Source organism: Salminus brasiliensis, chromosome 1 (genome assembly GCF_030463535.1).
Source record: "Salminus brasiliensis chromosome 1, fSalBra1.hap2, whole genome shotgun sequence".
NCBI lineage: Eukaryota > Metazoa > Chordata > Actinopteri > Characiformes > Bryconidae > Salminus > Salminus brasiliensis.
The window spans coordinates 97,256,959-97,283,867 of NC_132878.1; the positions used below are offsets into that span (position 1 = coordinate 97,256,959).

The window sequence follows — 26,909 nt, forward strand, 5'->3', positions numbered from 1 at the left end:
TTTTTGCACAAGACTGTTTTATATAGACTGTTTAGTTTATGCAAATCTGGACTGTTTATACTGGTCGGGTTTTCATGAAATGTTGACACGCTAAACGAAAAGGCTGATAAACTCTGGAAAACAGACGTCTTAAGAACAGGAGAAAGCTTTGTCTGAATATTTGATATATCACGCTGCTGAAAACCATGTATCTCCATTTTTGTCTGATTTTAGTTTCTTCCATGGTTTGAACCCTGTAGCTGCTTCTGTACCATTTGTAGAAAATTCTGGAGATGGAGATACATGTTTTTTTTTTTTAATTAGACAGCAAAAGAATCAATCAATTAATTTAATATATATATATAGTTAGTAGTAAATATTTATATTGTAAATATAGCAGCTGCAGTTCTCAGTACTTCAGGTACCTTCTTCAAGCAGAAATATTTATTTATTTAGAAAATAAGATTAATAAATATATATATATATATATTTATTATACACACACATTATATATATATATATATATATATATATATATATATATATATATATATATATATATATATATATATATTGTTTTTTTTTTTATATATATATATTTCTGCTTGAGTAGTACCTGATTTTAAAAAGGTACCTGAAATATACTATAGATAGATGGATAATATTTCATATTTACATAAAATACTATATTATATATATATATGAAATACATATTTATATAAAAAACAAGTGTAGTACCTACTTTTATAAATATATAATCTCTGTGTGTGTGTGTGTGTGTGTGTGTGTGTGTATATATATCTGCTTGAGTAGTACCTGAAGTACTGAGAGTTACAGCTGTGTTATATTTACAATATATTTACATTGGGGGCGGGTCTGAACTCAACTCTCTGAAGCCAGATCTGAAGGGTTAGCACTAGCACTAGCACTAGCACTAGCACGTCTTCTCAGACATATGAAGCCAGCCACCGCTGATGCAGCTGATGGGTAGCCAGAGGGCTCTGAGGAAAGCCCGGCTCCTCCCCTGCTCACATCATCACACTAGGACTGATGATGTGAGGAGGAGGAGGAGGAAGTGCGGTCAACACTCCCCTCAGAGAGCCAGAGCCAGGCCAGTTCGGTCATTACGGTGAGGACCGGTAGAGGAACGCAGGGTCTGGGTGGAGTGTTGGCACACTGAAATGGTCAAACTGTGGAGAAACTGCTCTACATGTCCCCCCTAATCCTTAACCCCTACCCCCTACCCCCTAATCCCTGACCCCTAGAGAGAGACACAGTGGTGCAAGTTTGAAAAACGGGAGGAAATGTCTCATCACTCACATTCACACTCAAACCCAGCCAGTCACTGCAACACAGTGACCCTGAATAGCCATCCGTCTAAAAGTGCCAATCAGATCGATTGATCGCCCTGATGCATCACTGATCATCTACAGAACAGAAACACAGATCACTTCACTCATAACGGGAGCAGGCAGGCCGCTCCAGACGCCCCTCTGCCGGTCCGGAAAGGCGATAATGGCAAAGCGGAGCTATGGAGATATGTACACAGCAGTGGCTACCGTTACGAAACCAGTCCTGATTGAGTTAAATCATTTACTCCATTAAAAAAAAAGAAAAAAAAAGGGTGCGGGAGAAGGGTTTCAGTCCGCTCATCCGTTACAGTACGCAAAAAGAAGAGTAGGATAATAATCGTAATAAAGAAAATCACTAACAGACGCCGCAGAGTCATGCGTTCCAGTCCTAACGAGCCTGAAAGCGGCATGACTCAGCCCTACAGGCCCCGCACCCTGTTCCTTATAAAGGGACACGCCCCTGATGCTCAAGCTAATCCCCATCTGCTGCGTTTGGGGTGAACAGTCGATCTTTACAGAGAATAACTGGCAGAATTTGCTGAAATTTGTAGAACCTATGTGAGAAGTCAGGGGCAGCTGCTGAGCTCTGTCCGTCTAGGTAGCGGTTTCTAGAACGGAACACAAATTAGGGTTAATATTAAAGGTTCTTCAGTGTGAATTAAGCTTTTATCCATCATCACACCTTTATCTGTACATAATTACAGCCATCGTCTGCAGAAATCACTACTAATCACATCATCAGACGCATTACTGCACACTAAACGTTACGTTACCACCCCGTTACGCAAAGAAACGAGCATGAGCTACTACTCAAATGCACATGCTAGCAGAACGTTGATACTTTACGCTACGTGGGTTCTAGATCGTGCTAGACGTATTGCTTGGTGTGCAATTTTCTGGTTAATCAGAGTTTAATAATCGTCAAAACATCAAGACGTGTTCCAGATTCTATTGTGAGGTTTTACTACATTTCAGGGGTCAAACTAACACCTGTCCAGCTGTAACGGACAAGTCCAGGTGCTGTCGGTTCTACTAATCACTAATTGCAAACTAGACAGCGCTTAATAAGCTGCATAACAGGGTGGTAACAAAGGCTCTATTGTGGATTATTATGTAACTAATAATGTAATTATTTACCGAACAACGAACAAGAGCCTCTAAGCCCTGTTAGACCCTGTAAGCCCACACTACGGTCATAATCAACGGAAGGGTCATGGGCCCTAAAACGGAGCCTGTTGGGACGCCACAAAAGATCCGCTAATCCAAGCGGTTACCCAAAATAATCTTAAACAGCGTCTAATGAAAGAATAATTCATTTGAGGTTCAGGAACTAATTTGTGTTTCTTAAAACAAGGAATCAATTATTATTTTTTTGCCTCAAATGTTTTTTTGTAGGAAGTCAACCAGCAACCTGTCACCGTCGTTAACGGTGCTAACGCAGCAGCAGATGAAGGTTGGGTTGAACAAACAGCGCAGTTCCCTTTTAAACGATATATTAGAACAACCAATCAATCAAAACCTAGAAAAGTTGATCGATCAACTGATTGATCGATCGAGAGAGATAGAGAGATAGAGAGAGAAGCTTTAGTCTAAGGCCACAGCGGTTTACCAGCACACGTCTGGCACTGAGGAGAAGAGAGGCAGTCCGTCTGTGGGATGGCGTGCAGCTAGCCCTCAGAGCATCCGCCAACGCCCACTGGAGGGCAGCAGCGGTCCAGCCTGCAGCAGTCTGTGAGGGGATTAGGTAAATGGAGAGAGAGACAGATATGGCACCAGCCTGTAACTGGTTTAAGGAGTGCAGTGAAGGCATGACGTACCCAAACCCACACAACACACACTCAGTTCTCTGTATGCAAGTAAGCGTGTGTGTGTGTGTGTTTGGGAGGGGATAAAGGGGTGCAGGCATTCTGTGTCAGTGCTGAGACTGAAAGTCTGTCAGCTCCTCATCCAGGTCCTCGGTGTCCTCGTGGTCCTCCGGGTCATCCGCAGGCGATTTCTCCGGTTTCTGTTTTTTGGGTGGGGGCTGCGTGGGGGGGTGCAGTCCCGCCTCGGTGCCGATGTTGACTGTGATGTTCGTGTACAGGGGGCGGTGTTCCCGAGAGAGCACCTCGTACTCTGCAGAGTTCATCCCGTCCAGCTTCCACGTCTGCCTCGTCTTAGCCAGCATGTTAAACCTGCAGGACAAGAGTCGGGGGGGGGGGGGGTGGGTTAGACTGAGACCACCTGAGTGAATGTTTACACAGTCGTATGTAAATCACACCCTTGACCACCTCATTAAACAGGTTATCTGAGAGGTGCGTGTGTGTGTATGTGTGTGTTTGTACACTGAGAGGTGGGCTTCCAGGCCGTGGCGGGCGGTCCTGAAGGTGTAAAATAAAGCAGATTTAGACGACGAGCAGCTGCTGACCTTTTCGGGTTGACCTCGTTGCCCCGGTCAAGTTTGTGTTTGATCATCTTGTAGCGGCCGACCTTCACAGACGGACGAGTGATCACCATCCCCCCCAGAGACACCCTGAGAGACAGACAGACAGACAGACAGACAGACAGACAGACAGACAGACAGACAGACAGATCACACCGCTGCACAATCCACTGCCTTACAGATCTTACTGTACACAGTTCTTCACTGATCAGCACAGTGGGCGGTTGCTAGGCTGGTGCTAGTTGCTATGGTGTTCCGTGTTCTATGGATTTAATAGGATGTTTCTATGATGATGCTAAGTGGTTGAGAGGTGGTTGCTATGGTGTTGCTAGGTTGGGTGGCTGTTATGGCAATCCAGTTGGTGACTACAGTGTTACTAGGAATTGGTTTCTAGGTGGTTGTTATGGTATGTGGTAGCCGAGGTGGTTGCAATAGTGTTCCTAAGGGGTTGCTAGGGTATCCCAGTTGGTTGCTAAGCTAGATAGCTGCTATAGTTTCCCAGGTGGCTGCTACGATTGTGCTAAGGGGCTGCTTTGGTAACCCAGTTGGTTGCTAGGCTAGGTAGCTGCTATGGTTTCCCAGGTGGCTGATACAGTTGTGCCAAGGAGTTGCTATGGGCACCCAGTTGGCGGCTACAGTGTTGCAAGGAATGTGCTAGGTGGTTGTTATGGTATGTGGTATCCAAGGTGGTTGCAATGGTGTTACCAGGTAGTTGCAGTAGTGTTACTTAGGGGATGTTCAGGTATCCCAGTTGGTTGCTAGGCTAGGTAGCTGCTATGGTATCCCAGGCGGTTGCTGCAGTGTTGCTAGGAATGTGTTAAGTGGTTGCTTGGTGGCTGCTATGGTGTGTGGTATCCAAGGAGGTTGCAATGGTGTTACTAGGTAGTTGCTAGGTTATTCCAGTTAGTTGCTAGGCTAGGCAGCTGCTATGGTATCCCAGGTGGCTGCAATGATGATGCCAGGTGCTTGATATGGTAACCTAGTTGGCGGCTACAGCGTTGCTAAGAATTTCCTAGGTGGTTGCTGTGGTATCCAAGGTGGTTGGCAATAGTATTACTAAGTGGTTGCTAGGGTATCCCAGTTGGTTTCTATGGTGAAAACAAGAAAAGAAAGATTGAGGAATTGAGCCCAGACTATTTCAGACACACTCACCGGATCCCGATGTCGTCGTCTTCGCCCCCCCAGCCCCAGTAGTTGTTGGGAAAGCCGTTCATCTTGAGGTAATGCAGGGGGGACAGCGCCGAAACCCCTCCAAAATACATCTTGTAGGGCAGTCTGAGGGACAGGAGGTCAGACAGAAGCTCACATTAATGGACCGAACCGGGAACCTGACTCCTCACCCATCCAGTGCTGGACAGAGGACATAACGGACCTCCCAGCAGGAGCAGGTTCTGATACTGCAGACTCCTCGTGTGTGTGTGTGTGTGTGTGTGTGTGTGTGTGTGTGTGTGTGTGTGTGTGTTATTGTGGAGCAGAATGGACAGGTGGGAGGACACTGACTTGTAGCCGAACTTGTCCATGGCGATGGCGGCATGCTTGGGGTTCTGGTCGCAGATGTAGGTGTTCCGGTCGTCCTCAGGGATCAGATCCACATCGTGGAAGAACAGGCAGTCCCAGTCCTCCTCCCGCATGGCCTCCCGAAATCCCACGTTCATCAGCTTAGCGCGGTTAAACGTGTAGTTACCGGCCTTCAAACACAAACCAACCAACAAACGGTTAATGACCGTAAAAAAAGCGGACTGTAAAAAAGGTTTACAGGCGGCAAAGCGACCCTAAGCGCACGTAAAGGTTTACAGGCGGCAAAGCGACCCTGCGCGCACGCGTAAAGGTTTACAGGCGACAAAGCAACTGCGGGTGCGTAAAGGTTTACAGGCGGCAAAGCGACCCTGCGCGCACGTACAGGTTTACAGGCGACAAAGCGGACTGCGGGTGCGTAAAGGTTTACAGGCAACAAAGAGACAGCGGACGTAAAGGTTTACAGGCGGCAAAGCGACCCTGCGCGCACGTACAGGTTTACAGGCAACAAAGAGACAGCGGACGTAAAGGTTTACAGGCGGCAAAGTGACCCTGCGCGCACGTAAAGGTTTACAGGCGGCAAAGCGACCCTGCACGCACGTAAAGGTTTACAGGCGGCAAAGCGACTGCGGACGTAAAGGTTTACAGGCGGCAAAGCGACTGCGGACGTAAAGGTTTACAGGCGACAAAGCGACTGCGGACGTAAAGGTTTACAGGCGACAAAGCAACTGCATAAAGGTTAACAGGCGGCAAAGCGACTGCGGACGTAAAGGTTTACAGGCGGCAAAGCGACCCTGCGCACACGCGTAAAGGTTTACAGGCGGCAAAGCGACTGCGGACGTAAAGGTTTACAGGCGGCAAAGCGACTGCGGACGTAAAGGTTTACAGGCGGCAAAGCGACCCTGCGCGCATAAAGGTTTACAGGCGGCTGTTTTTACCCAACAGGAATCAAATAAGCGACTCTTTTGGAACCGACTCACCAGGCTGTGAATCGTCTGGGAGAGCTCAGCTCAGGTGAGCTCTAATACACAGTTGATGCAACAAAATTAAGTGGATAATTTCATTTGGTTGTGAATGTTTGTGGGGAGAGTCCTCTAAAGCCGCAGGATATCCCAGAACATCCAGAGAGTTCAGACCGCGGATCAGACCGCGGATCAGACCCACGGGGATTACAGCCTAATCCAAGCTTTAATATGAGGTGGGAATAAATGTCCAGCTACAGATGAGTTTTCCCCTGACATTAATCCAGAGAGCTCGCTTTGCTCTTCTAGGTCCTTGTAAAGTTACCAACTACTGCTCAACATCCCGTAGGAGGTGATCGGGACCAATCACAGTCAGGGGGAGGAGTTTCAGAACAAACAAGGTAGTGATTAGGACTAACCAATGATCAGGAGGTCTCTGATCCTGATCACTGCCTCATTCATTCAATCACAGTCAGGGGGAGGAGCCTCAGAATAAATAGGGCAGTCATTAGGCCCAATGACAGTCAGGGGGAGGAGCCACAGAACAAACAATGCAGTCAAGAGGACCAATCACAGTCAGGGGGAGGTCCCAGAACAAACAAGGTGGCAAACAGGACCAGTTGCAGTAAGGGGGAGGAGTCTCACAACAAACGTGGCAGCGTTTAGAACCAGTCACAGTCAGGGGGGAGGAGTTTCAGAATAAACAGTGAGGGGGCGGGGTCTTGGAACAAACAAGGCAGTCATTATGCCCAATCACAGTCAGACGCCCTGGTAACGTCACCACCCTCTGCGATGACGTAGGTCTACAGACCCACCTGATGGATGACGTAGATGCCGTAGTTCAGCTGCTGCCGCTGCAGAAACGGGTGCAGGTAGTAGAGGAGGAACTTCAGGTGGTGTTCTCGGCTCCTGTGGGGGATGATGACGGCAGTGCGATGCCGAGCCTCACAGTCAGGCGGCCTGTAGCGCCCCCCTCGGACCACCAGTGGGTTCTTCCTCTCGATCTGAGCAAGGGTCAGTCCGGATGGGAAGCTGACATGGATGGGTCCACCTGTCAGAGCAGCCAGCAGGGATGATTATTATTATTATTATTATTATTATTATTATTATCCCACAGTTAATCCCCACACCCTGCACTGAGACACTCCTGCGCCGCACTGTGCTGAACTTCAGTCTGTTTATATGGTTTTATTACACACCTTTACTGGCCTGTTTTACAGCTCAGCCCTCACTAAAACTCCACAGTCTCAGATGGAGCACTGACCTCAGATGGAGCACTGGACATTATAACTTTGATAGCAGCCCAAAGTCCTTTCAGAAAGCAGGCGACGTCAGGGGTCAACAATAATAAAAGAATTATACACAGTGTGTATGTATATAGAGTAATTTTTTAAACATACAGGTTGGATTTACTCAGCGAGGAGAAAGACTGCATTAACATAACCAAGATCTCATTTAAAATTCTCATCATTATTATAATAATAATTATTATTAGTAATAGTAGCAATAGTAGTAAAATATCAGTAGTATAATAAGCTGTCCTCATTGTAGGAAAAAAACACTTTAAATTATAGATTATTATTATTATTATTATTATTATTATTATTATTAAATATCAGCAGTATAATAATAAGCTGTCCTCATTGTAGGAAAAAAACACTTTAAATTATAGATTATTATTATTATTATTATTATTAAATATCAGCAGTATAATAATAAGCTGTCCTCATTGTAGGAAAAAAACACTTTAAATTATAGATTATTATTATTATTATTATTATTATTATTATTATTAAATATCAGCAGTATAATAATAAGCTGTCCTCATTGTAGGAAAAAAACACTTTAAATTATAGATTATTATTATTATTATTATTATTATTAAATATCAGCAGTATAATAATAAGCTGTCCTCATTGTAGGAAAAAAACACTTTAAATTATAGATTATTATTATTATTATTATTATTATTATTATTATTATTAAATATCAGCAGTATAATAATAAGCTGTCCTCATTGTAGGAAAAAAACACTTTAAATTATAGATTATTATTATTATTATTATTAAATATCAGTAGTATAATAATAAGCTGTCCTCATTGTAGGAAAAAAACACTTTAAATTATAGATTATTATTATTATTATTATTAAATATCAGTAGTATAATAATAAGCTGTCCTCATTGTAGGGAAAAAAACACTTTAAATTACAGATTATTATTATTATTATTAGTAGTAGTAGTAGTACTATTTATATTTATATTATTGAGGACATTAAATCACCACCCTCAGCAGCAGTCAAATAGATTGCCTTTAGTAGTAAATCATTATTTATATATTATTATTAATAACAATAATAAAAATTAGTCAGTAGTAAAAATAAGAAACATAATAAGGTTATCATAGATCTCAATAATAATAAAATTATACTATGAAGTGTGTGTGTGTGTGTTTGTGTGTGAGGCGTGTCTGAATGGATTCTGGTTTGGAAAAGCTTTTTCTTTTGACTGTAATTCAGTAGCCGCACACCGCCGCAGTGCTGAGAGTCTGCTCGTTCTATCTGTATACAATTCTGTCCATTTTGGCTAAAAATGGCTTCATGAAAAATATGAATATGCATACTGTACCTAACATTTTGCAATAAACTGAAGATAAAAGGGCAAAATTAAGGAAAAGCAGAGAATCTAAGCTTTAATATTGTCTCTCATTGCTTACAGTGGAGCTGTAACGCTTCAGATATGCTGCTAGATCTTCACAGTGACGGGTTTGAGGCCCGTATTCGGGCTACGGCTTCTTAAGGGATCAAGTGCAAGGAAGCGTACACTTCTACTACACTAGGGGCGGGCAGCGGGGGCGGGCAGCAGGGGCCGGAGTCCAGCACTGCTCCAACAGACCCGCTAAACCGGCTCGAGCAGGAAAAGCACAACACCGGGCCCGGCCCCCACTCCGGCGGTGCCGTTAGCTCACCTGTTAGCGGCGATTTCTTCGGGCAGTAGGGCACGTCGTCCTTGCTCTGGACGTTGAGCAGGTAGGATAGGTTGGCATAGACGTCCGCGCCAGTGTGGTTCCGTCCATGACCGGCCGGCGAGCCAGACAGAACGTCCAGCTTCCGGAAAATCCGGAAGAAGTAGGTCACCCTCTTCTGGTAGCCATCCCTGGACAGAAGAGCCATGACCACGAGCTGGACGCCCAGCAGCATGACCAGATAGCGCCATTTGGAGTGAAAGGAGAACATGGCGACGGTCCGACTGAGCAAACAAACAAACAAACAAACAAACAAACAAAAGAAAACAGGCGAGACTGAGGAGCTCTCAGTCTACGGGGGTCTCATCCCTGGCGGTGAGGGCAGGCTGATGAGGTTCTCCTATATGAAGGCATGAGAACGGCTCGGTGCTAAACGTGCTGAGAGATACTGTTACTGGATCATCTCGCAGTTTTGGAGAAGACCAAAAACAAACAAACAAACAAACAGCTGAAATGACTCAGAACTGAAGCCGTGGAGAGTTACGGACAAGGAAACGTTCTGGCACAGGTGGAGAAGCTATATGAGGAAGGCACTTGAGATGTAATGAGGCTTAAACAGTAAAACGGCTCCTCTCAGGTTACTGATGGCTTTCAGGTTGATCCACTTCCCTTCTGGACGTTCCAGCTCGGGGCAGAAGGTTCTAACAACCTCGAGCAGAGTCCCGAAACCCAAGGGCTGGTCCACAGGAGCTTAGCCAGCCCATCAGGAGGTCTCAGAGTCCAAAACAGGATGTTCTGCACCCGCAGCTGTTGCCTGATTGCACCACAGTCTCAGGAAGCCTTGGATGATGAAAGCTCAGCCAATCGCAGCTCACCATCTGAAAGAGCAAAGTGACAAAAAAGATGTTGGTTCACGAGCATGTGGATCATATGATCATTATAGAGCATTATAGAGCGCCCCCTATGCTTCCTGTAGTGTATTACAGTCTGTCAGAATGAGCGTGTGGATCATATGATCATTATAGAGCATTATAGAGCGCCCCCTATGCTTCCTGTAGTGTATTACAGTCTGTCAGAATGAGCGTGTGGATCATATGATCATTATAGAGCATTATAGAGCGCCCCCTACTCTTCCTGTAGTGTATTACAGTCTGTCAGAATGAGCGTGTGGATCATATGATCATTATAGAGCATTATAGAGCGCCCCCTACGCTTCCTGTAGTGTATTACAGTCTGTCTGAATGAGAGTGTGGATCATATGAACATTATAGAGCATTATAGAGCGCCCCCTACGCTTCCTGTAGTGTATTATAGTCTGTCAGAATGAGCGTGTGGATCATATGAGCATTATAGAGCATTATAGAGCGCCCCCTACGCTTCCTGTAGTGCATTACAGTCTGTCAGAATGAGCGTGTGGATCATATGAACATTATAGAGAATTATAGAGCGCCCCCTACGCTTCCTGTAGTGTATTACAGTCTGTCAGAATGAGCGTGTGGATCATATGAACATTATAGAGAATTATAGAGCGCCCCCTACGCTTCCTGTAGTGTATTACAGTCTGTCAGAATGAGCGTGTGGATCATATGAGCATTATAGAGCATTATAGAGCGCCCCCTACGCTTCCTGTAGTGTATTACAGTCTGTCAGAATGAGCGTGTGGATCATATGAACATTATAGAGCATTATAGAGCGCCCCCTACGCTTCCTGTAGTGTATTACAGTCTGTCAGAATGAGCGTGTGGATCATATGAACATTATAGAGCGCCCCCTACGCTTCCTGTAGTGTATTACAGTCTGTCAGAATGAGCGTGTGGATCATATGAGCATTATAGAGCATTATAGAGCGCCCCCTACGCTTCCTGTAGTGTATTACAGTCTGTCAGAATGAGCGTGTGGATCATATGAGCATTATAGAGAATTATAGAGCGCCCCCTACGCTTCCTGTAGTGTATTACAGTCTGTCAGAATGAGCGTGTGGATCATATGAACATTATAGAGCATTATAGAGCGCCCCCTACGCTTCCTGTAGTGTATTACAGTCTGTCAGAATGAGCGTGTGGATCATATGAGCATTATAGAGCGCCCCCTACGCTTCCTGTAGTGTATTACAGTCTGTCAGAATGAGCATGTGGATCATATGAACATTATAGAGCATTATAGAGCGCCCCCTACGCTTCCTGTAGTGTATTACAGTCTGTCAGAATGAGCGTGTGGATCATATGAACATTATAGAGCATTATAGAGCGCCCCCTACGCTTCCTGTAGTGTATTACAGTCTGTCAGAATGAGCGTGTGGATCATATGAACATTATAGAGCATTATAGAGCGCCCCCTACGCTTCCAGTAGTGTATTACAGTCTGTCAGAATGAGTGTGTGGATCATATGAGCATTATAGAGCATTATAGAGCGCCCCCTACGCTTCCTGTAGTGTATTACAGTCTGTCAGAATGAGCGTGTGGATCATATGAGCATTATAGAGCATCAAAACAGAGGCACAGCTTTCCAGAAGACCTGGTATCATTCCTGTGGACAGCTTGAAAACAGTACCGAACAGAATCGGGGTGTGAAGAGGAAGGATCATGGGAAAACACAGAGGAAATTTGCAAGAACTTAAACCAACCCTTGAAAGGAGCTTCCACCAGTGATCCTGGTTCAGAGCTGGTTAATCTGCCGCCTGTAACTGCAGATCAATTAGGGCTCGTTAAAACAGGCCCTCGCTCGGCTCTGATCCTAATCTGGCCGACGGGAGCCAGACTGGGAGCTGTGGAGGAACATGGGTGGTTTCCACACTTGGCACTTTTGCAGACGGGAATGTGCCGTATGAACTCGGACCCTTCTAAACGGCCCCCAAAACCATCCGCAAGAACATCTCGGGAGGTGCCAGTCTGGCTACTGTTGGCCCAGGTCTACTTCACACCGGTTTCACTCACCGTAACCAGATACAATAGAGGCCCCCCCGGCTGAACCATGGCACTGAAACCAGCGACCATCTGACCCGTCCACATTACCAAAGACCCAACAGTCCATGGACAGCGACATGCAGTCTGGAACGTCCAGCTAACGGAGGCTCAGATCAGATCCCACCTGTTCAGAGGATAACCCTCCTTTCCCTCCTCCTTGAGCTTAGCATGTCGCTAAACCCTCAGCTACAGCGGGCCTAGAGTCCCCCCCCAGAGCGGGACGAGGCCTGGATTCTGGCGGTTTCTGCAGATGGACGCACCTGACAAAATCAGAGCGTCCGCACAATTAAGGACGTCCTTGCCTTGAGCAGCCGGAGACTGGACATTTTGGCAACAAGCGCTAGTGCTAACCCTGCAGAGGTCCTCATGTTACATGGCTGGGGTCTGAAGGAGTCGTGGTGTGGTGTAAACATCAGTGCTAACGAGGACCGGAAATAGACGCCCGCCCTCGTTAAAGTTCACGTGTGAAGACAAAGCACGGAGGCGGACAGAACCGAAATCGGGTGACGAGAAAACGCCCTTGATGAGAGAGGCATGTGGAAAGAGCAGCGTTATTTGATACTGGGAGCACTGGGGGTATGACACGATAAGCTGGAGTCCCAATTCCATCCTTTTTCAATAACATAAAAACTCTTAAGTTCAACAGAAAGTGGAAATATGACCATATTAGAGTGTTTTGCCCACATGATAAAATATCGTGATAAATATCGTATATATATATATATATATATATATATATATATATATATATATATATATATATATATATATATAAATAAATATATATATAAATAAATATAAAATGTCGTAAAATGTCTTTACATATCGGGATATACAGTTTTTCCATATCACTCATATCACTAGCTGGGCTTTAATATGGTCAACAGAAAGTGGAAATTTGACCATATTCAAGTTTTTGTTTTTTTTTGACTACATGACAAAATATCGTTATATATATATATATATATAAAACGTAAAATGTCTTTAGATATCAGGATAAAGTTGTTCTACATCACCCATAACTCGCCGGGCTTTAAAGATTAACAGAAAGTGGAAATATGACCATATTCAAGCGTTTTGCCCACATGATAAAATATCGTGATAAATATCGTATATATATATAAAATGTCGTAAAATGTCTTTACATATTGGGATATACAGTTTTCCCATATCACTCATATCACTAGCTGGGCTTTAATATGGTCAACAGAAAGTGGAAATTTGACCATGTTCAAGTTTGTTTTGTTTTTTTGACCACATGACAAAATATTGTGAATATATATCGTATATATATAAAATGTAAAATGTCTTTAAATATCGTGATATAAAGTTTTTCCATATCACCCATAACTCACCGGGCTTTAAAGATTAACAGAAAGTGGAAATTTGACCATATTCGAGTTTATCTACATGACAAAATATCGTGATTAATAACGTGTGTGTATATATATATATATATCGTAAAATGTCTTTAAATATCGGTATATAAAGTTTTTTCCTATATCACTCAGCACTAGCTGGGCTCTAATGTGGTCAACAGAAAGTGGAAATTTGATCATATTCAAGTTTGTCTACATGACGAAATATTGCGATAAATATCGTATATCACGATAATTTAAGTAATTTTACGATAAAGTTTTTCCATATCGCTAAGCTCTAGCTGGGCTTTAATATGGTCATATTTCCACTTTCTGTTGAACTTCAAAGCCCAGCTAGTTATGGGTAATATGGAAAAACTTTATATCACGATATTTTAAGACATTTTACGGTATACGAGATTTATCGCAATATTTTGTGAAGCAGACAAAATGCACCAGCAACGTAAATCAAGATACGCTTCACCCCACTGAAATAAATAAGACCGATACACTCTCTGTAATGAAAGGTGCAGTTAATCAGTGCTGTTTAAGCGCTGCCGATGTCCACGATACACTCCTAAAAGCATACTGTGATAAATTTGTTATCGTGTTAACAATATAATATAATAGAGTCATATTGCTCAGCTCTAAGTGCAGCTGTTAGTTATTGTACATTTATAGAGTCCCTCTTAACACTTCAGCCACAGGACAAAGGCTGCCAGTCATTAAAGTCCATAATAATAAAGTTAACAGCCGCTGTAGGATCACTCCGCCGTCGTCTGGATGTAGAACAAGAGCTTTAAATGTCAATAATAATAAAAGTAGCTCAAACTGTTTGCTTGTCGATTACAGGTCTATTAGAGGTCACTGAACACCTCAGGCCCGCAGTCAGCAGCCTGCTAACGACCCTGATCTCAGCTCTGTAACACACCTACCAAAAACATCCACCCTCAGAACGCCTCCAGATCTTCTTTAGATCTGTAAAAGGACGGGTGGGGTGTGACGAGCAGGGCTGCACCTTACTAATGAGTAAAGTTACTGAAAGGGGTTTGTTGGTGTGAAACAACACTTGGGTCAAAATAATTTAACCATAAAAATGAAAAACTAATAATTAGTAATTATTATATAGAATCAAAGATTATCAATTTAAATCAATTATAAATATCTTTAAAAGATTAGAAATGTTGATTTTCAATATTTGCTTTAATCTTCTTGCACTTCAGATCATTATTATTATTATTATTATTATTATTATTATTCTACAGTAAAATTACCTCAATGTTACCAGGTAACCTCTGCTTTAGGTCACTTAATGTCAATATTTGTATTTAAACACTAAAATTTGGAATTAGGTCTAAACAATGTATTGATTTTGCTTTTTTTTATTATCATAATGTGCAAAAGACACATCACAGGACATGCAAAGTCAACATTTATTAAAAGCTTTGCTTGATTATAAAAATTATAATATATACATTTTTATTTATTTTTGTATAATTTCCCATGACAGAGCCACCAGACTGCCTAATACTATTTATTTCATCAGTTTTGAAAAGTCCAATGAAAAATAAGTATCTTAACTGTCCATAAAAAAAATGAAATTAAAAATGAAATACATTAAATTAAAAAGTATCTAAACTCTGCAGTTCCACAGTGCCACTCGTTTTCCTTTATTATGTTCTAATAACAACAAGATTGAACAGTAATCTGATTATTTATTTTATATATATTATGAATATTTATTTATTTATTTATTTATTTTATTTATTATAATATACAATAATCTTTCCTCCCGTACTGTGCAGCCTTATTGGGAATGGTCATCACTGGGGTAAGACTGTATACAGTTAAGGTAATCATTATAAATGTAATTTTGCAACAGAGTGGTGCAGAGTTGTAATTAAGCAGATTTAAGGAGCTTTAAGAAGATTCCCTCACTGGCACACCGCCCTTAAACTCAGAAACAGACCACAGCCCAATAACAAACGGCCCACAATGCAACAGCAGCGCCGCAGAAACTCCTGTTAACCCGGGCCGATGAGGACACAGCCGTTACTTACTTACTATCGAGTTGCTTAAGACTGCAATTGACCAAGAGCGGCCTCCTCCGCCTGGCCAAGCTTACGGAGAGCCCCTCTGCTGGCCTCCGCCCAAAACACTCCCGGTCCTCAGACGGCCGAGGGGGAGCTCTTTAGGCCGCGGCTCGCCGTCTGCAGGAACACGCCTGCGTCCCAGACCACACTGCCCCCTACTCTGTGCTTACTAACACACTTCTACAGGCGTGTGTACTTAGGAGCACATTTAAGGGGGTAGAGTGTGGTTTAGACACAGCCCGCTTTCAGGGGGCGTGGCCTCTGATTTGGCCTCTCTTTGGTTTAATTAGCTTTTAATACGTTTGTTGGATGTTTGAAGGATTTTAAAATTAATAATGATAAAAATCTGTGTACTGCCCAGCACTACTGGCTTATATTAGCTAAATGCTTCATGAATACTATGTTTTTTTTTATATTAATATAATAAAATTAATAATAAATAAATAAAGCAAACCCACCCTGTCCATCTATCTATATCTTTCTAAACAATTTTTTTTAAATCATGTCTCTATCTATCTATCTACACACACACACACACACACACACACACACACACACACACACACACACACACACACAGCCCTAAATTATATAATCAGAATTAAAGTTATATTTTTTGTTCATTGGACAGATAAATATGTATATACACCAAAAAAAAAAAAAAAAGAAAGAAAGAAAATTAGATATATTTTTTGGTGTTTATACATATTTATCTGTCCAATGAACAAAAAAAAAAATATAGCTTTAATTCTGATTATATAAACTTAGGCCACTAAAGTATATATATATATATATATATATATATATATATATATATATATATATATATATATATATATACATACATATACACACATACACACATACATACACATACACACACACACACACAATATATATATATATATATATATTAGAAGCGTAGACAACTCGCTCTTTATCAAGCCCAGGCATGTTAGGGTCATCTTCCTCCTCCTCCTCCTCCTCCTCACTGCAGTCTGGGGTCATGCCAGGAAGCAGCACAAGTTCTACCCCAAAGACATTAACAGCAAGAAGCAGCATGCCCAGGTACATGTCCCTGTATAGCACTCTGTGTGTGTGTGTGTGTGTGTGTGTGTGTGTGTGTGTGTGTGTGTGTGTGTGTTCTTGCAGTACCATCGGAGAGGACCAACAACAGGAAAACAGGCTTACAGAGTGAGGCCGCACTTCTGGTCCCGCCTCTAAACACACTGTTTTCAGCACAAACTCAGAGCAGAGGCTCGGGTTCAGATTTCACGCGTCCTCATGAAGAGCCAGGTGTAAACACCCCCGGGAAGCAACGTGATCCCGCTGAGGACGCATTCAGAGCCTCACTAAATGAACAATCCAGACCAAGAACCATCAACAAACAGCTGCACCCACAACAGTGAGCTGCACCACCTCCACACGTCTGCAGAGAACTACTGCCAATAGAATAGGACCACCTGCAGGAGCAGATCAACATCATGAACCTCGGCTCCATGCTGCCTAATAATGACAGGCGTGGGCTATAGAGGGGTTCAAAGCCCCCCAGCATTGAGGAGCTGTGGAAGAACTTCATCCAACATCCTGACCTCAATAATGCAGCTCAGTCTCTGAATGTAATCAATCAAATCCTCACAGCAATGCTCCTCCTCCAAAATCTAGTAGAAAGTCTTCTTCTCTGGACAGTAGAGACAGTTACTCCAACAGAAGCAGGAGAGACTCTTTCTATAACTGAACACGAGAGAGACAGGCAGAGAGCGAGAGACAGCGAGAGAGAGAGAGAGACACAGAGACAGAGAGAGAGAGAGAGAGAGAGAGAGAGAGACAGAGAGAGAGACAGAGAGAGAGACAGAGAGAGGGAGAGAGAGACAGCGAGAGACAGCGAGAGGGAGAGAGAGACAGCGAGAGGGAGAGAGAGACAGCGAGAGGGAGAGAGAGACAGCGAGAGGGAGAGAGAGACAGCGAGAGAGAGAGAGAGACAGCGAGAGGGAGAGAGAGAGAGACAGCGAGAGAGAGAGACAGCGAGAGAGAGAGAGAGAGCGAGCGAGCGACAGAGCGAGTAAGAGGAAGGCTGGAGATTCCTGAGAGACGCTGAGGGGCTCAACACTGGCTCCAGTTCACAACATCTGGAGCTCATGTGCTGAGGAGCAGTACTGTAAAAAAACAATATATAATATTTTTTATATTAATATTGAGTAAAGCGGTGCACTAGCTGGCGATGTTTGTGATTTTGCAAAAGTAACAAACAGAATATTCTGAATATTTTGTACCAAGAAAAACATTCTTAAAAAAAAAAAAACAGTGATATTTGTGTTAGGGACAGACTGATACCACCGTTTCCTTTCCGATACTGATAACAGATTTTAAAGCATCTGCTGACACTGATACCAACTCGGCCTTAAACAGCGATACACGCTCTAAATCTAAACCGATACTTATAGGAGTTCCACTTTTTATAGGTTGTATTTTTTAATATCTGACCCTGAAAGAGCAGCGAGCTGCACAATAACACATTTCAGAGCTGAAATAATTAAAAACACCATTCCAACTCCACAGTGCAGAAACACGAGCAGGTGGGGAAGCAGAATCCGGCTCAGCTTCACCAAACAGCTTTTAACTGCTGTTTAAATTCACATTTTAGAGCCGTGAGAAAAAAAAACACCAGATTAGAAACAGAAAGAGCTTCTGCAGCTAATTTCACCCTTCAAGACTTCAGTGTTTCCTTTAAACAAGCTGCTGAAACTCTGAAAACTTCTGCTTTCTGAACCTAATAAACAGCACATGAAGACAGAACGAGCTGAAAGTTACATTTATGACTAGATTGGCCGTTTTACTGTTTGATTAAAATGTAAAAAAAAAAAAATTCAATTAAGGAGTCAGTAAGCTTCATGGTAGAGCTGGGCAATATGACAATATTTTATCCTATCGTGATAAATTGTGTATCAAGGTTTACAAAATGCTTTTGTGAGTGTATTGTGAATATCGTCAGAGCTTAAAAAGCACTGATTATTTGCATGTTGGGAGTAAAAAAATCACTCAGTATTGGAGAGTAGTTTAAAAATGTTTGACTGTTGGTGCATTTTGTCTAAATGAGAAAATAGTGATAAATATAAAAAACATAAAAAAACAAAATCTTTAAATATCGTGATATTAAACCTTTTCCATATCGCCCAGCTCTACCTATCTGTGCTCTCTATCGCAGATACCGACACTGTGTGTAAGAGCCGGTATCCGCACTGATATAGACACTAGTTTGTACGATAATCACCCAGCCTTAAATTATACACACCAACCAAGAAAACGACGACAACAACAACAAAAGACATGAAACGAAAAAGGAGGATTAAGAATAAAAATAAAATAAAACAGAATGAAAGAGAAAGAAGCTGAGAATGAAAGAACGAGAACCCACGACCATCAAACCATCAAGAGAACAAAGAGGGAACACAAACAAACCAGTGATAATAATAATAATAATAAATATTACATTTATTATTATTATATATATATGTATTCTTATTATTATATTTAGCATTATAAATATTGTATATTTATTTTTATTATATATTTATTATTATTATTATTAATAAATATATATTATATAAAGTATATATATATTTTTTTAGAAGAACAAGTACTAAAGAGAAAAGAGAATGAAGAAGGACGAGAAGAATGAGAACCAGAGCAAAACAAAAGAAGAAATCTAGAACAAAAACAGACAGGAGAACAGAAGCATTAGAACAAGAACAAAGAGAATAGAAAAAATGAGACCAGAGAACCGAAGAATGAGAATAAAGGAAAGAAAAGATCAAACATAAATAAATAAACACAAGTACTAAAGACAAAAGAGAATAAAGATGAAAGAACGAGAACAAGAACAAAGACAACAGAAGAAACCAGACAAAACGAGAACCAAAGAATGAAAACAAAAGAAAAGATCAAAAGAGCAGAAGAGTAAATAAAAACAAAAGACAAAGAAGAATGAAGATGAAAGGCAGAACAGAAATGAGAGAGTAAAGGTGAGAAAGCGCGAGAGGGCTGGAGAGCGAGGCTGGTGGGACAGGGCCTGTACGGCCGGTGAGGGGGGGGGGTGTATTGGGCGCACCCTGGGAGGAGATATTTGTGAAACAAATACCCAAAAGCCACAGCTGCTCCATCTGATGCAGAACACACACACACACACACACACACACACCTTAATACTCCTTTCCCCCCCCCACCCCCCCGGATCCACAGCAGGACTCAGGATTGGGTGTGCAAACATAAAGCCTTCATACACTCCCTGCGACACCAGCAGCATATATACACACTGTCCAAATGTTTGTGGACACCCCTTCTAACAAACACATTCAGCTACTTTAAGTTGCACATAGATGACCCCATCAGCTCCATGCTGCCTAATAAAGCCAGGAGTGGGCTAGAGGGGTATAAAGCCCCCCAGCATTGAGGAGCTGTGGAGCAGTGGAAGAGCTGTGTTCTCTGGACTGACGGTGGTGGAGCTCCATCCAGTACTTTTGGGATAAGTTGGGGATGATGAGGTGGGGTGTTGAACATCATCACCATCCAACATCCTGACCTCACTAACGCAATCCTCACAGCAATGTTCCTCCTCCAAAATCTAGTAGAGAGTCTTCAACAGAAGCAGCAGGATCAACTCGACAGAAGTGATGAATGAGCAGGTGTCCCAATACTTTTGTCCACATAGTGTAAAAGTCTCCACCACCCGTTAGCCACTTTAGCCTTGTAGCTTGTAGCAAACGTGACGTGGCTGACTGACGTCACTCCAGAGGACATTTGATTTTTTGCCAGGTTCTGGCTGTAAGGGCCTGTTTGCCCTCTTTGAGTGTCAATAGAACCCGATGTAGATCCGGAACCCGAGCCCTCGCATCCGGGTTAACCTAAAACCTTAGACCATCACTCGGGGGGTGTGTGTGTGTGTCGAGGCTGGGATTTCACCTATTCATTCTGTCCGAGAGTGGGACGCATTTTCTCTCATCAGCTGTCAGGAAGTAGGAACACTAGGTGTAGGTGTGTGTGTGTGTGTGTGTGTGTGTGTGTGTGTGTGTGTGTGTGTGTGTGTGTGTGCGGGGGGGAAAGGGCGTCTGGAAAGGTAAGCAGATTAATCTATTATGCTCATGAATAACAGGGTGAAAGGTCTTCATTAGTAGGTGGAGGTCAGTTTGTTCACCTGGGAAAGGTGTGATAGCCCCGCCCACCTGAGCTAAGCAAAACTGAGATTTACCTGGGAAAGGTGAGAAAAGTTAGCCACCCAGGCTACTTGGTGAGATGGGGGCAAAAAGATGAGCCGACCGGGGCAAAGGGGCCAGAGAACCCCCCTCCTCACCTGGAGCAAAGGGGCCAGAGAACACCGGCCTCGCCCGGGGCAAAGGGGCCAGAGAACCCCCCTCCTCACCTGGGGCAAAGGGGCCAGAGAACCCCCCCTCCTCACCGGCCGTACAGTCAGATGAACCCGGCCTCGCCCGGGGGCAAAGGGGCCAGACGAGCCTGACTTCACCTGGGACAGGCCAGAGAAACTGGCTTAGTCTGAGATTCACCTGGGTAAGGTGTGATAGACCTGCTTCACCTGAGAGTGAGTGTGAAAGATGAATCACCTGGGAACAGCGAGATAAAGGAGGGTTAGAGAGAGAGAGAGAGAGAGAGAGAGAGAGAGAGAGAGAGAGAGAGAGAGAGAGAGAGAGAGAGAGAGAGAGAGAGAGAGAGAGGAGGGGGTGAATGTGATGGTACCGCTGTGTGCTGCGTATCCAGGCGATCAGCTCCATGGGGACCAAACACACAGCACTCTAACAAACAGCCCACCGTGAGCCGACGCCGAACACACAGGGAGTCGCTCGTCACCAGGACACGCCGCTGAACTCTGCAGCTGCTTTACATCTCATCACAAATCACTCAAACAGGAAGTTCATCCAAACTGCACGAAACACCAACGCGGTCCTCCAGCAAGGCCAAGACATAGCGACGCCGCACACACGCCACTAATTTGCATAGTGCTAATTACCAGGTTTCCTGATTTCCAGGTAAAATAATAGTTCTGCCCAATGAAGCAAACCCCTGCGGTTTCCAGCCAGAACCTGCAGCTGCCAATATGAAGCCTCAAAAGCATACCGCAGTATTTGACTGGATTTGCATAGCAACCACGAAAAATACCAGCAAGGCTTTCTCCAGGGGAGGCAGGCAGGGAGGCAGGCAGGGAGGCAGCTCATGGTCGAACATCTGACCACTCGCCCAAAACCCCACGTTAAAGCCCTGATCCACTTCCAATCCTTTGTTTTTACCGCTGTGTTCTAGCGGAGCTCCCTCTGGTGGTAACAGTGCTAAATGAGATGAGATCTTGTCGGTGAGCTAGTCTGAAGAACAGAGCTCGGTTCCTCCAGGGTTCCTCTGGACACCCCCCAGTCCAGCCAGCACAGCGTGGAGGATGTGTTCAACTCCATCATCAGCAGCAGCAGCAGCAGCAGCAGCAGCAGCTCACCTGATTTACCATCATTAAGCCCTGATTTACCACCAAACCAGGTGTTGATCTGAGGAGAGCTCTAAATAACACTAGACTCCATGAGAGAGGAGAACTTTGGAGATGTTCTAATGATGAACACAGTGATGGAGAACCTCCACCACTTTCTGTAGGAGTGTTATTATTAGTGTTTATTCTAATAAATAAGCGTTATTATTATTCACCCTAATCAGAGACTGTAGCTCCGCCTCCTCAGTGTATATCACAATACCTACATTTAGAGCGTTATTAATATTCACCCTAATGAGAGACTGTAGCTCCGCCCCCTCAGTGTATATCACAATACCTACATTTAGAGCGTTATTAATTATTATTCACCCTAATGAGAGACTGTAGCTCCTCCTCCTCAGTGTATATCACAATACCTACATTTAGAGCGTTATTAATTATTATTCACCCTAATGAGAGACTGTAGCTCCTCCTCCTCAGTGTATATCACAATACCTACATTTAGAGCGTTATTAATATTCACCCTAATGAGAGACTGTAGCTCCTCCTCCTCAGTGTATATCACAATACCTACATTTAGAGCGTTATTAATTATTATTCACCCTAATGAGACTGTAGCTCCGCCTCCTTGACTACCATACTTACAGCTCACTTTCTGATAAACACAGGTTTGCAGTCCTCCTCTCACGGTGTGTGTGTGTGTGTGTGTGTGTGTGTGTGTGTGTGTGTGTGTGTGTGTGTGTGTGTGTCTTGTAGTCCAAACAACCTCAAGGTCTTTCCCACCCCCTGTCATTGTGCTTCTGCAGAGCAGCTTTTCCCACACTTCTCGTTGCCACACACACACAAAAAAAAAAAAACAGCCAAAAGTTTGTGGACACCTTTGCTAATGAATGCATTCAGCTACTTTAAGTTGCACTCATTGCTGACACAGATGTGTAAATGCACACACAGCTTGTCTAGACCCTGTAGAGAGGAACTGCCAATAGAATAGGAGCCTCTGGAGCAGATAGGACACATCATGACCCTATTGGCTTCATGCTGCCTAATGCCAGGCACCCCATCTGGAATGATGATGGTGGAGCTTCATCCAGTACTTTTGGATGAGTTGAGGAGATTGGGATGAGGAGACCTTATTATTGACCTCACTAACTCTAGATCTAGTCACTGAACGCAATCAAATCCTCCTCCAAAATCTAGTAGAAAGTCTTCTCTGGACAGTAAAGCCAGTTACTCCAACAGAAACAGGATTAACTCATTTTAATACCCTTGATTTCAGAAGAAATGGTAATTGAGTAGGTGTCCCAATACTTTTGTCCATTTAGTGAGTTGGTTTAGATCTCTCTCTCCCTCCCACCCTCCCTCACTTGAATGCTAATCTGTGGTTGAACTGGTCAGTCTGCCTGTGCTGATGGGGTCTGTGCTGGCGGGCTGTGGGGAGGGGTGAGCAGATCAGCTGGGAGGAGTTTCACACTGAAGAAAGACGGTGGTTTACTGTGAACGATACGGAGACGCCAGACAATCAGTGACGCTTAGGGGGACGAAACTGCAGCGGGACGAATTACTGACCAACGGCCATCTCACAGAGAACAGCCTGCAGACACACAGACAGCAGATTAGTTTCAACACAATAATGAAAGAACAGCTTCCCACACTGCTTTACACTATACGGACAAAAGTATTGGGACACCTATTCACTGTTTCTTCTGAAATCAATGGTATTGAAGAGTCAATCCTGCTGCTGTTGGAGTAACTGTCTCTACTGTCCAGAGAGGAAGGCTTTCCACTAGATTTTGGGGAAGATCATACTCACACACATCGGTTTCCACATTAATCTGACATATCAGCCAACAGCTCTGTGCGTTAAATAAGCTTTATAACTCCTATCTGTACCGTCACTCTGCTGACTGGACGTCAGCTACATGAGCTGTTTTTCACACACCTGTAGTATTAGTCAGCCTGCACACAGGAGGGGACTCCCACCTAACTGAAAAGCAGCTGAGCATTATTAAACACCAAACCCCCCCCACACACACAATCTCTTACCAGACCAGTCTATGATTCAGGGCAAAACAGTCAGATAAACTGTGAGGAACTGAAGTAAAGGCTGTATGGACGGTAAGGGCCTAGAGTAAGGACTGTATGGACGGTAAGGGCCTAGAGTAAGGACTGTAAGGACTGTAAGGGCCTAGAGTAAGGACTGTAAGGACTGTAAGGACCTAGAGTAAGGACTATAAGGACCCATAATAAGGACTATAAGGACCCAAAGTAAGGACTGTAAGGGCCTAGAGTAAGGACTGTAAGGGCCTAGAGTAAGGACTGTAAGGACTGTAAGGACCTAGAGTAAGGACTATAAGGACCCATAATAAGGACTATAAGGACCCATAGTAAGGACTGTAAGGACCCATAGTAAGGACTATAAGGACCCATAGTAAGGACTATAAGGACCCATAGTAAGGACTATAAGGACTGTTAAGGCCTAAAGAAGGACTAAAAGGACCTAGAGTAAGGACTGTAAGGACTGTAAGGACCCAAAGTAAAGGATGTACAGATTATTAGGACCCAAAGTAAAGAATATAAGGACCTGAGGTAAAGACTGTACGGACTATAAGGGCCTAAAGAAAGGACACTAAGGACCCGAGGTAAAGACCGTGCGGTCTATAAGGACCCGAGGTAAAGACCGTGCGGTCTATAAGGACCCGAGGTAAAGACCGTGCGGTCTATAAGGACCTGAGGTAAAGACCGTGCGGTCTATAAGGACCCAAAGTAAGGAATATAAGGACCCGAGGTAAAGACCGTACGGTCTATAAGGACCCGAGGTAAAGACCGTACGGTCTATAAGGACCCGAGGTAAAGCCCGTACGGTCTATAAGGACCCGAGGTAAAGCCCGTACGGTCTATAAGGACCCGAGGTAAAGACCGTACGGTCTATAAGGACCCGAGGTAAACGCTGCCAGGATTATAAGGGCTTCATATGAAGGCTGTAAGGTCTATAAGCCCCTCAGATGAGATGCTGTCAGGTCTAAAATGACCTAAATTAAAGACTACAAGATCTATAAAGACCTACAGTGGAAAGCAGTCTATAGGGACTCCGGGTAAAGTCTGTAAGACTTTATAAAGACTTAGAAATAAAAGGTTTGGTATTAAGATTTCTATTTTACACAAAGTCTCTTTGACTCAGTCAGTCAGTCAGACAGTCAGTCAGTCAGTCAGACAGACAGGCAGTCAGTCAGACAGTCAGTCAGACAGTCAGTCAGACAGTCAGTCAGTCAGGCAGTCAGTCAGTCAGGCAGTTAGTCAGACAGACAGACAGTCAGGCAGTCAGGCAGGCAGTCAGTCAGGCAGACAGACAGTCAGACAGACAGTCAGACAGTCAGTCAGGCAGTCAGACAGACAGACAGGCAGACAGTCAGACAGGCAGTCAGACAGACAGACAGACAGGCAGTCAGACAGGCAGACAGACAGACAGGCAGGCAGTCAGACAGGCAGGCAGTCAGGCAGTCAGTCAGGCAGTCAGTCAGTCAGACAGGCAGTCAGGCAGTCAGACAGACAGACAGACAGACAGTCAGACAGACAGTCAGTCAGTCAGGCAGACAGTCAGGCAGTCAGACAGGCAGTCAGACAGGCAGTCAGACAGACAGGCAGTCAGGCAGGCAGTCAGACAGACAGACAGACAGGCAGTCAGACAGACAGTCAGACAGACAGGTGGTAAACTTAACTAGCTTAACTAACTTATCCCATCTTAAAAGCAGCTGAACCGTGTCTAAATACCCCTAACTACCCAAATCTGATCAGATATGGGCTTATCTTCGAGTCTGGTCACTTTACAGACCGGTCCAGTTGGTTTCAGTCTGGTAACAGATGTAAACAGAGACGGTATCACTGCTGACTGAACCAGTCCGGTCCCGTTAAACTACGGCGAGCTCAACAAACAGCTCCAAACTGCCTCAGACAGAGTACACAAGCTCCTACATGCGTTTGACCCGGTTTAAGACTGAAATTAACCCCCATTCCGCTGAATTTCCCCTCCAAAACAAGCCGCAGCAGCGCAGCGCTCTGCGACATCAGCCAGCCTGGTTAGCAGGTTAGCTGCTGCGGCTACGGCTAACAGCGCGGTCCCCGGCTGTAACGGAAAACCCGCCCAACGCCACCGAGCCTCCAAACACCACGGCAAGTTAGTTATCCGCGCTTACCGCTCGATCCCCGGCTCACTTCCTACAACAGCCCGGAGAAACCGGCCATCTGCCCCTCTTCTGAGCCCGCATCTGCCCGCTGGAGTTACGAGATTCAATGATTCGCGTTCCCCACTGCTCGGATCCTTATGAATGAGTCTTAGCAGTGAACCGAGTCACTGGGCTGATTCGCTCCTCCCACTCTGACAAACGCTTGATCGCCGACTCGAAGCAACGAACCGATTCTACGGAGCTAGCTAGCTGCTTTTCTCCTCTTTTTTATTATTTTGTTGGATTTATTGGTCTATTTTCCCTCTACTTCTCTTTCTCCTCTTCCTCTTCATCACCTTCATCCATCATCTCTCGTCTATCCAGCCTTCCTTCCTCTTCTTCATCATCTTCCCTCTTCTTCCTCCTCCTCAAAGATTCAGATTCAGAATGGGATGGGGACAGTATTGCAAAAATGGATAATTAAAGTATTAAAGCAACCACAGTTTTACAGAATTAAATATTATAAAAGGTTACATCTACTTTCTACACATACTTATACACCATATGGACAAATGACAAAAGTATTGGGACACCTGCTCTGCTCATTCAACTCCCCAGATAACATAGGTGGACTAACTGCGACCCAGAATGCTTAATCC

At 43.9% G+C, this 26,909-nt stretch overlaps 1 protein-coding gene across 1 annotated transcript; it reads right to left on the reverse strand.

Annotated features, from left to right (window-relative positions):
* Positions 1 to 1,230: 1,230 nt before the first annotated feature.
* On the reverse strand, positions 1,231 to 26,392 carry LOC140537638 (beta-1,4-galactosyltransferase 3). The gene is made up of 7 exons (XM_072659756.1): positions 26,281 to 26,392; positions 9,198 to 10,072; positions 7,046 to 7,281; positions 5,254 to 5,441; positions 4,906 to 5,028; positions 3,739 to 3,843; positions 1,231 to 3,505 (listed from the first exon to the last, which is right to left on the reverse strand). The coding sequence occupies exons 2-7, from the start codon at positions 9,463 to 9,465 to the stop codon at positions 3,244 to 3,246; spliced, it is 1,182 nt and encodes a 393-aa protein (XP_072515857.1). The 5' UTR covers positions 9,466 to 10,072; positions 26,281 to 26,392; the 3' UTR covers positions 1,231 to 3,243.
* Positions 26,393 to 26,909: the final 517 nt, after the last annotated feature.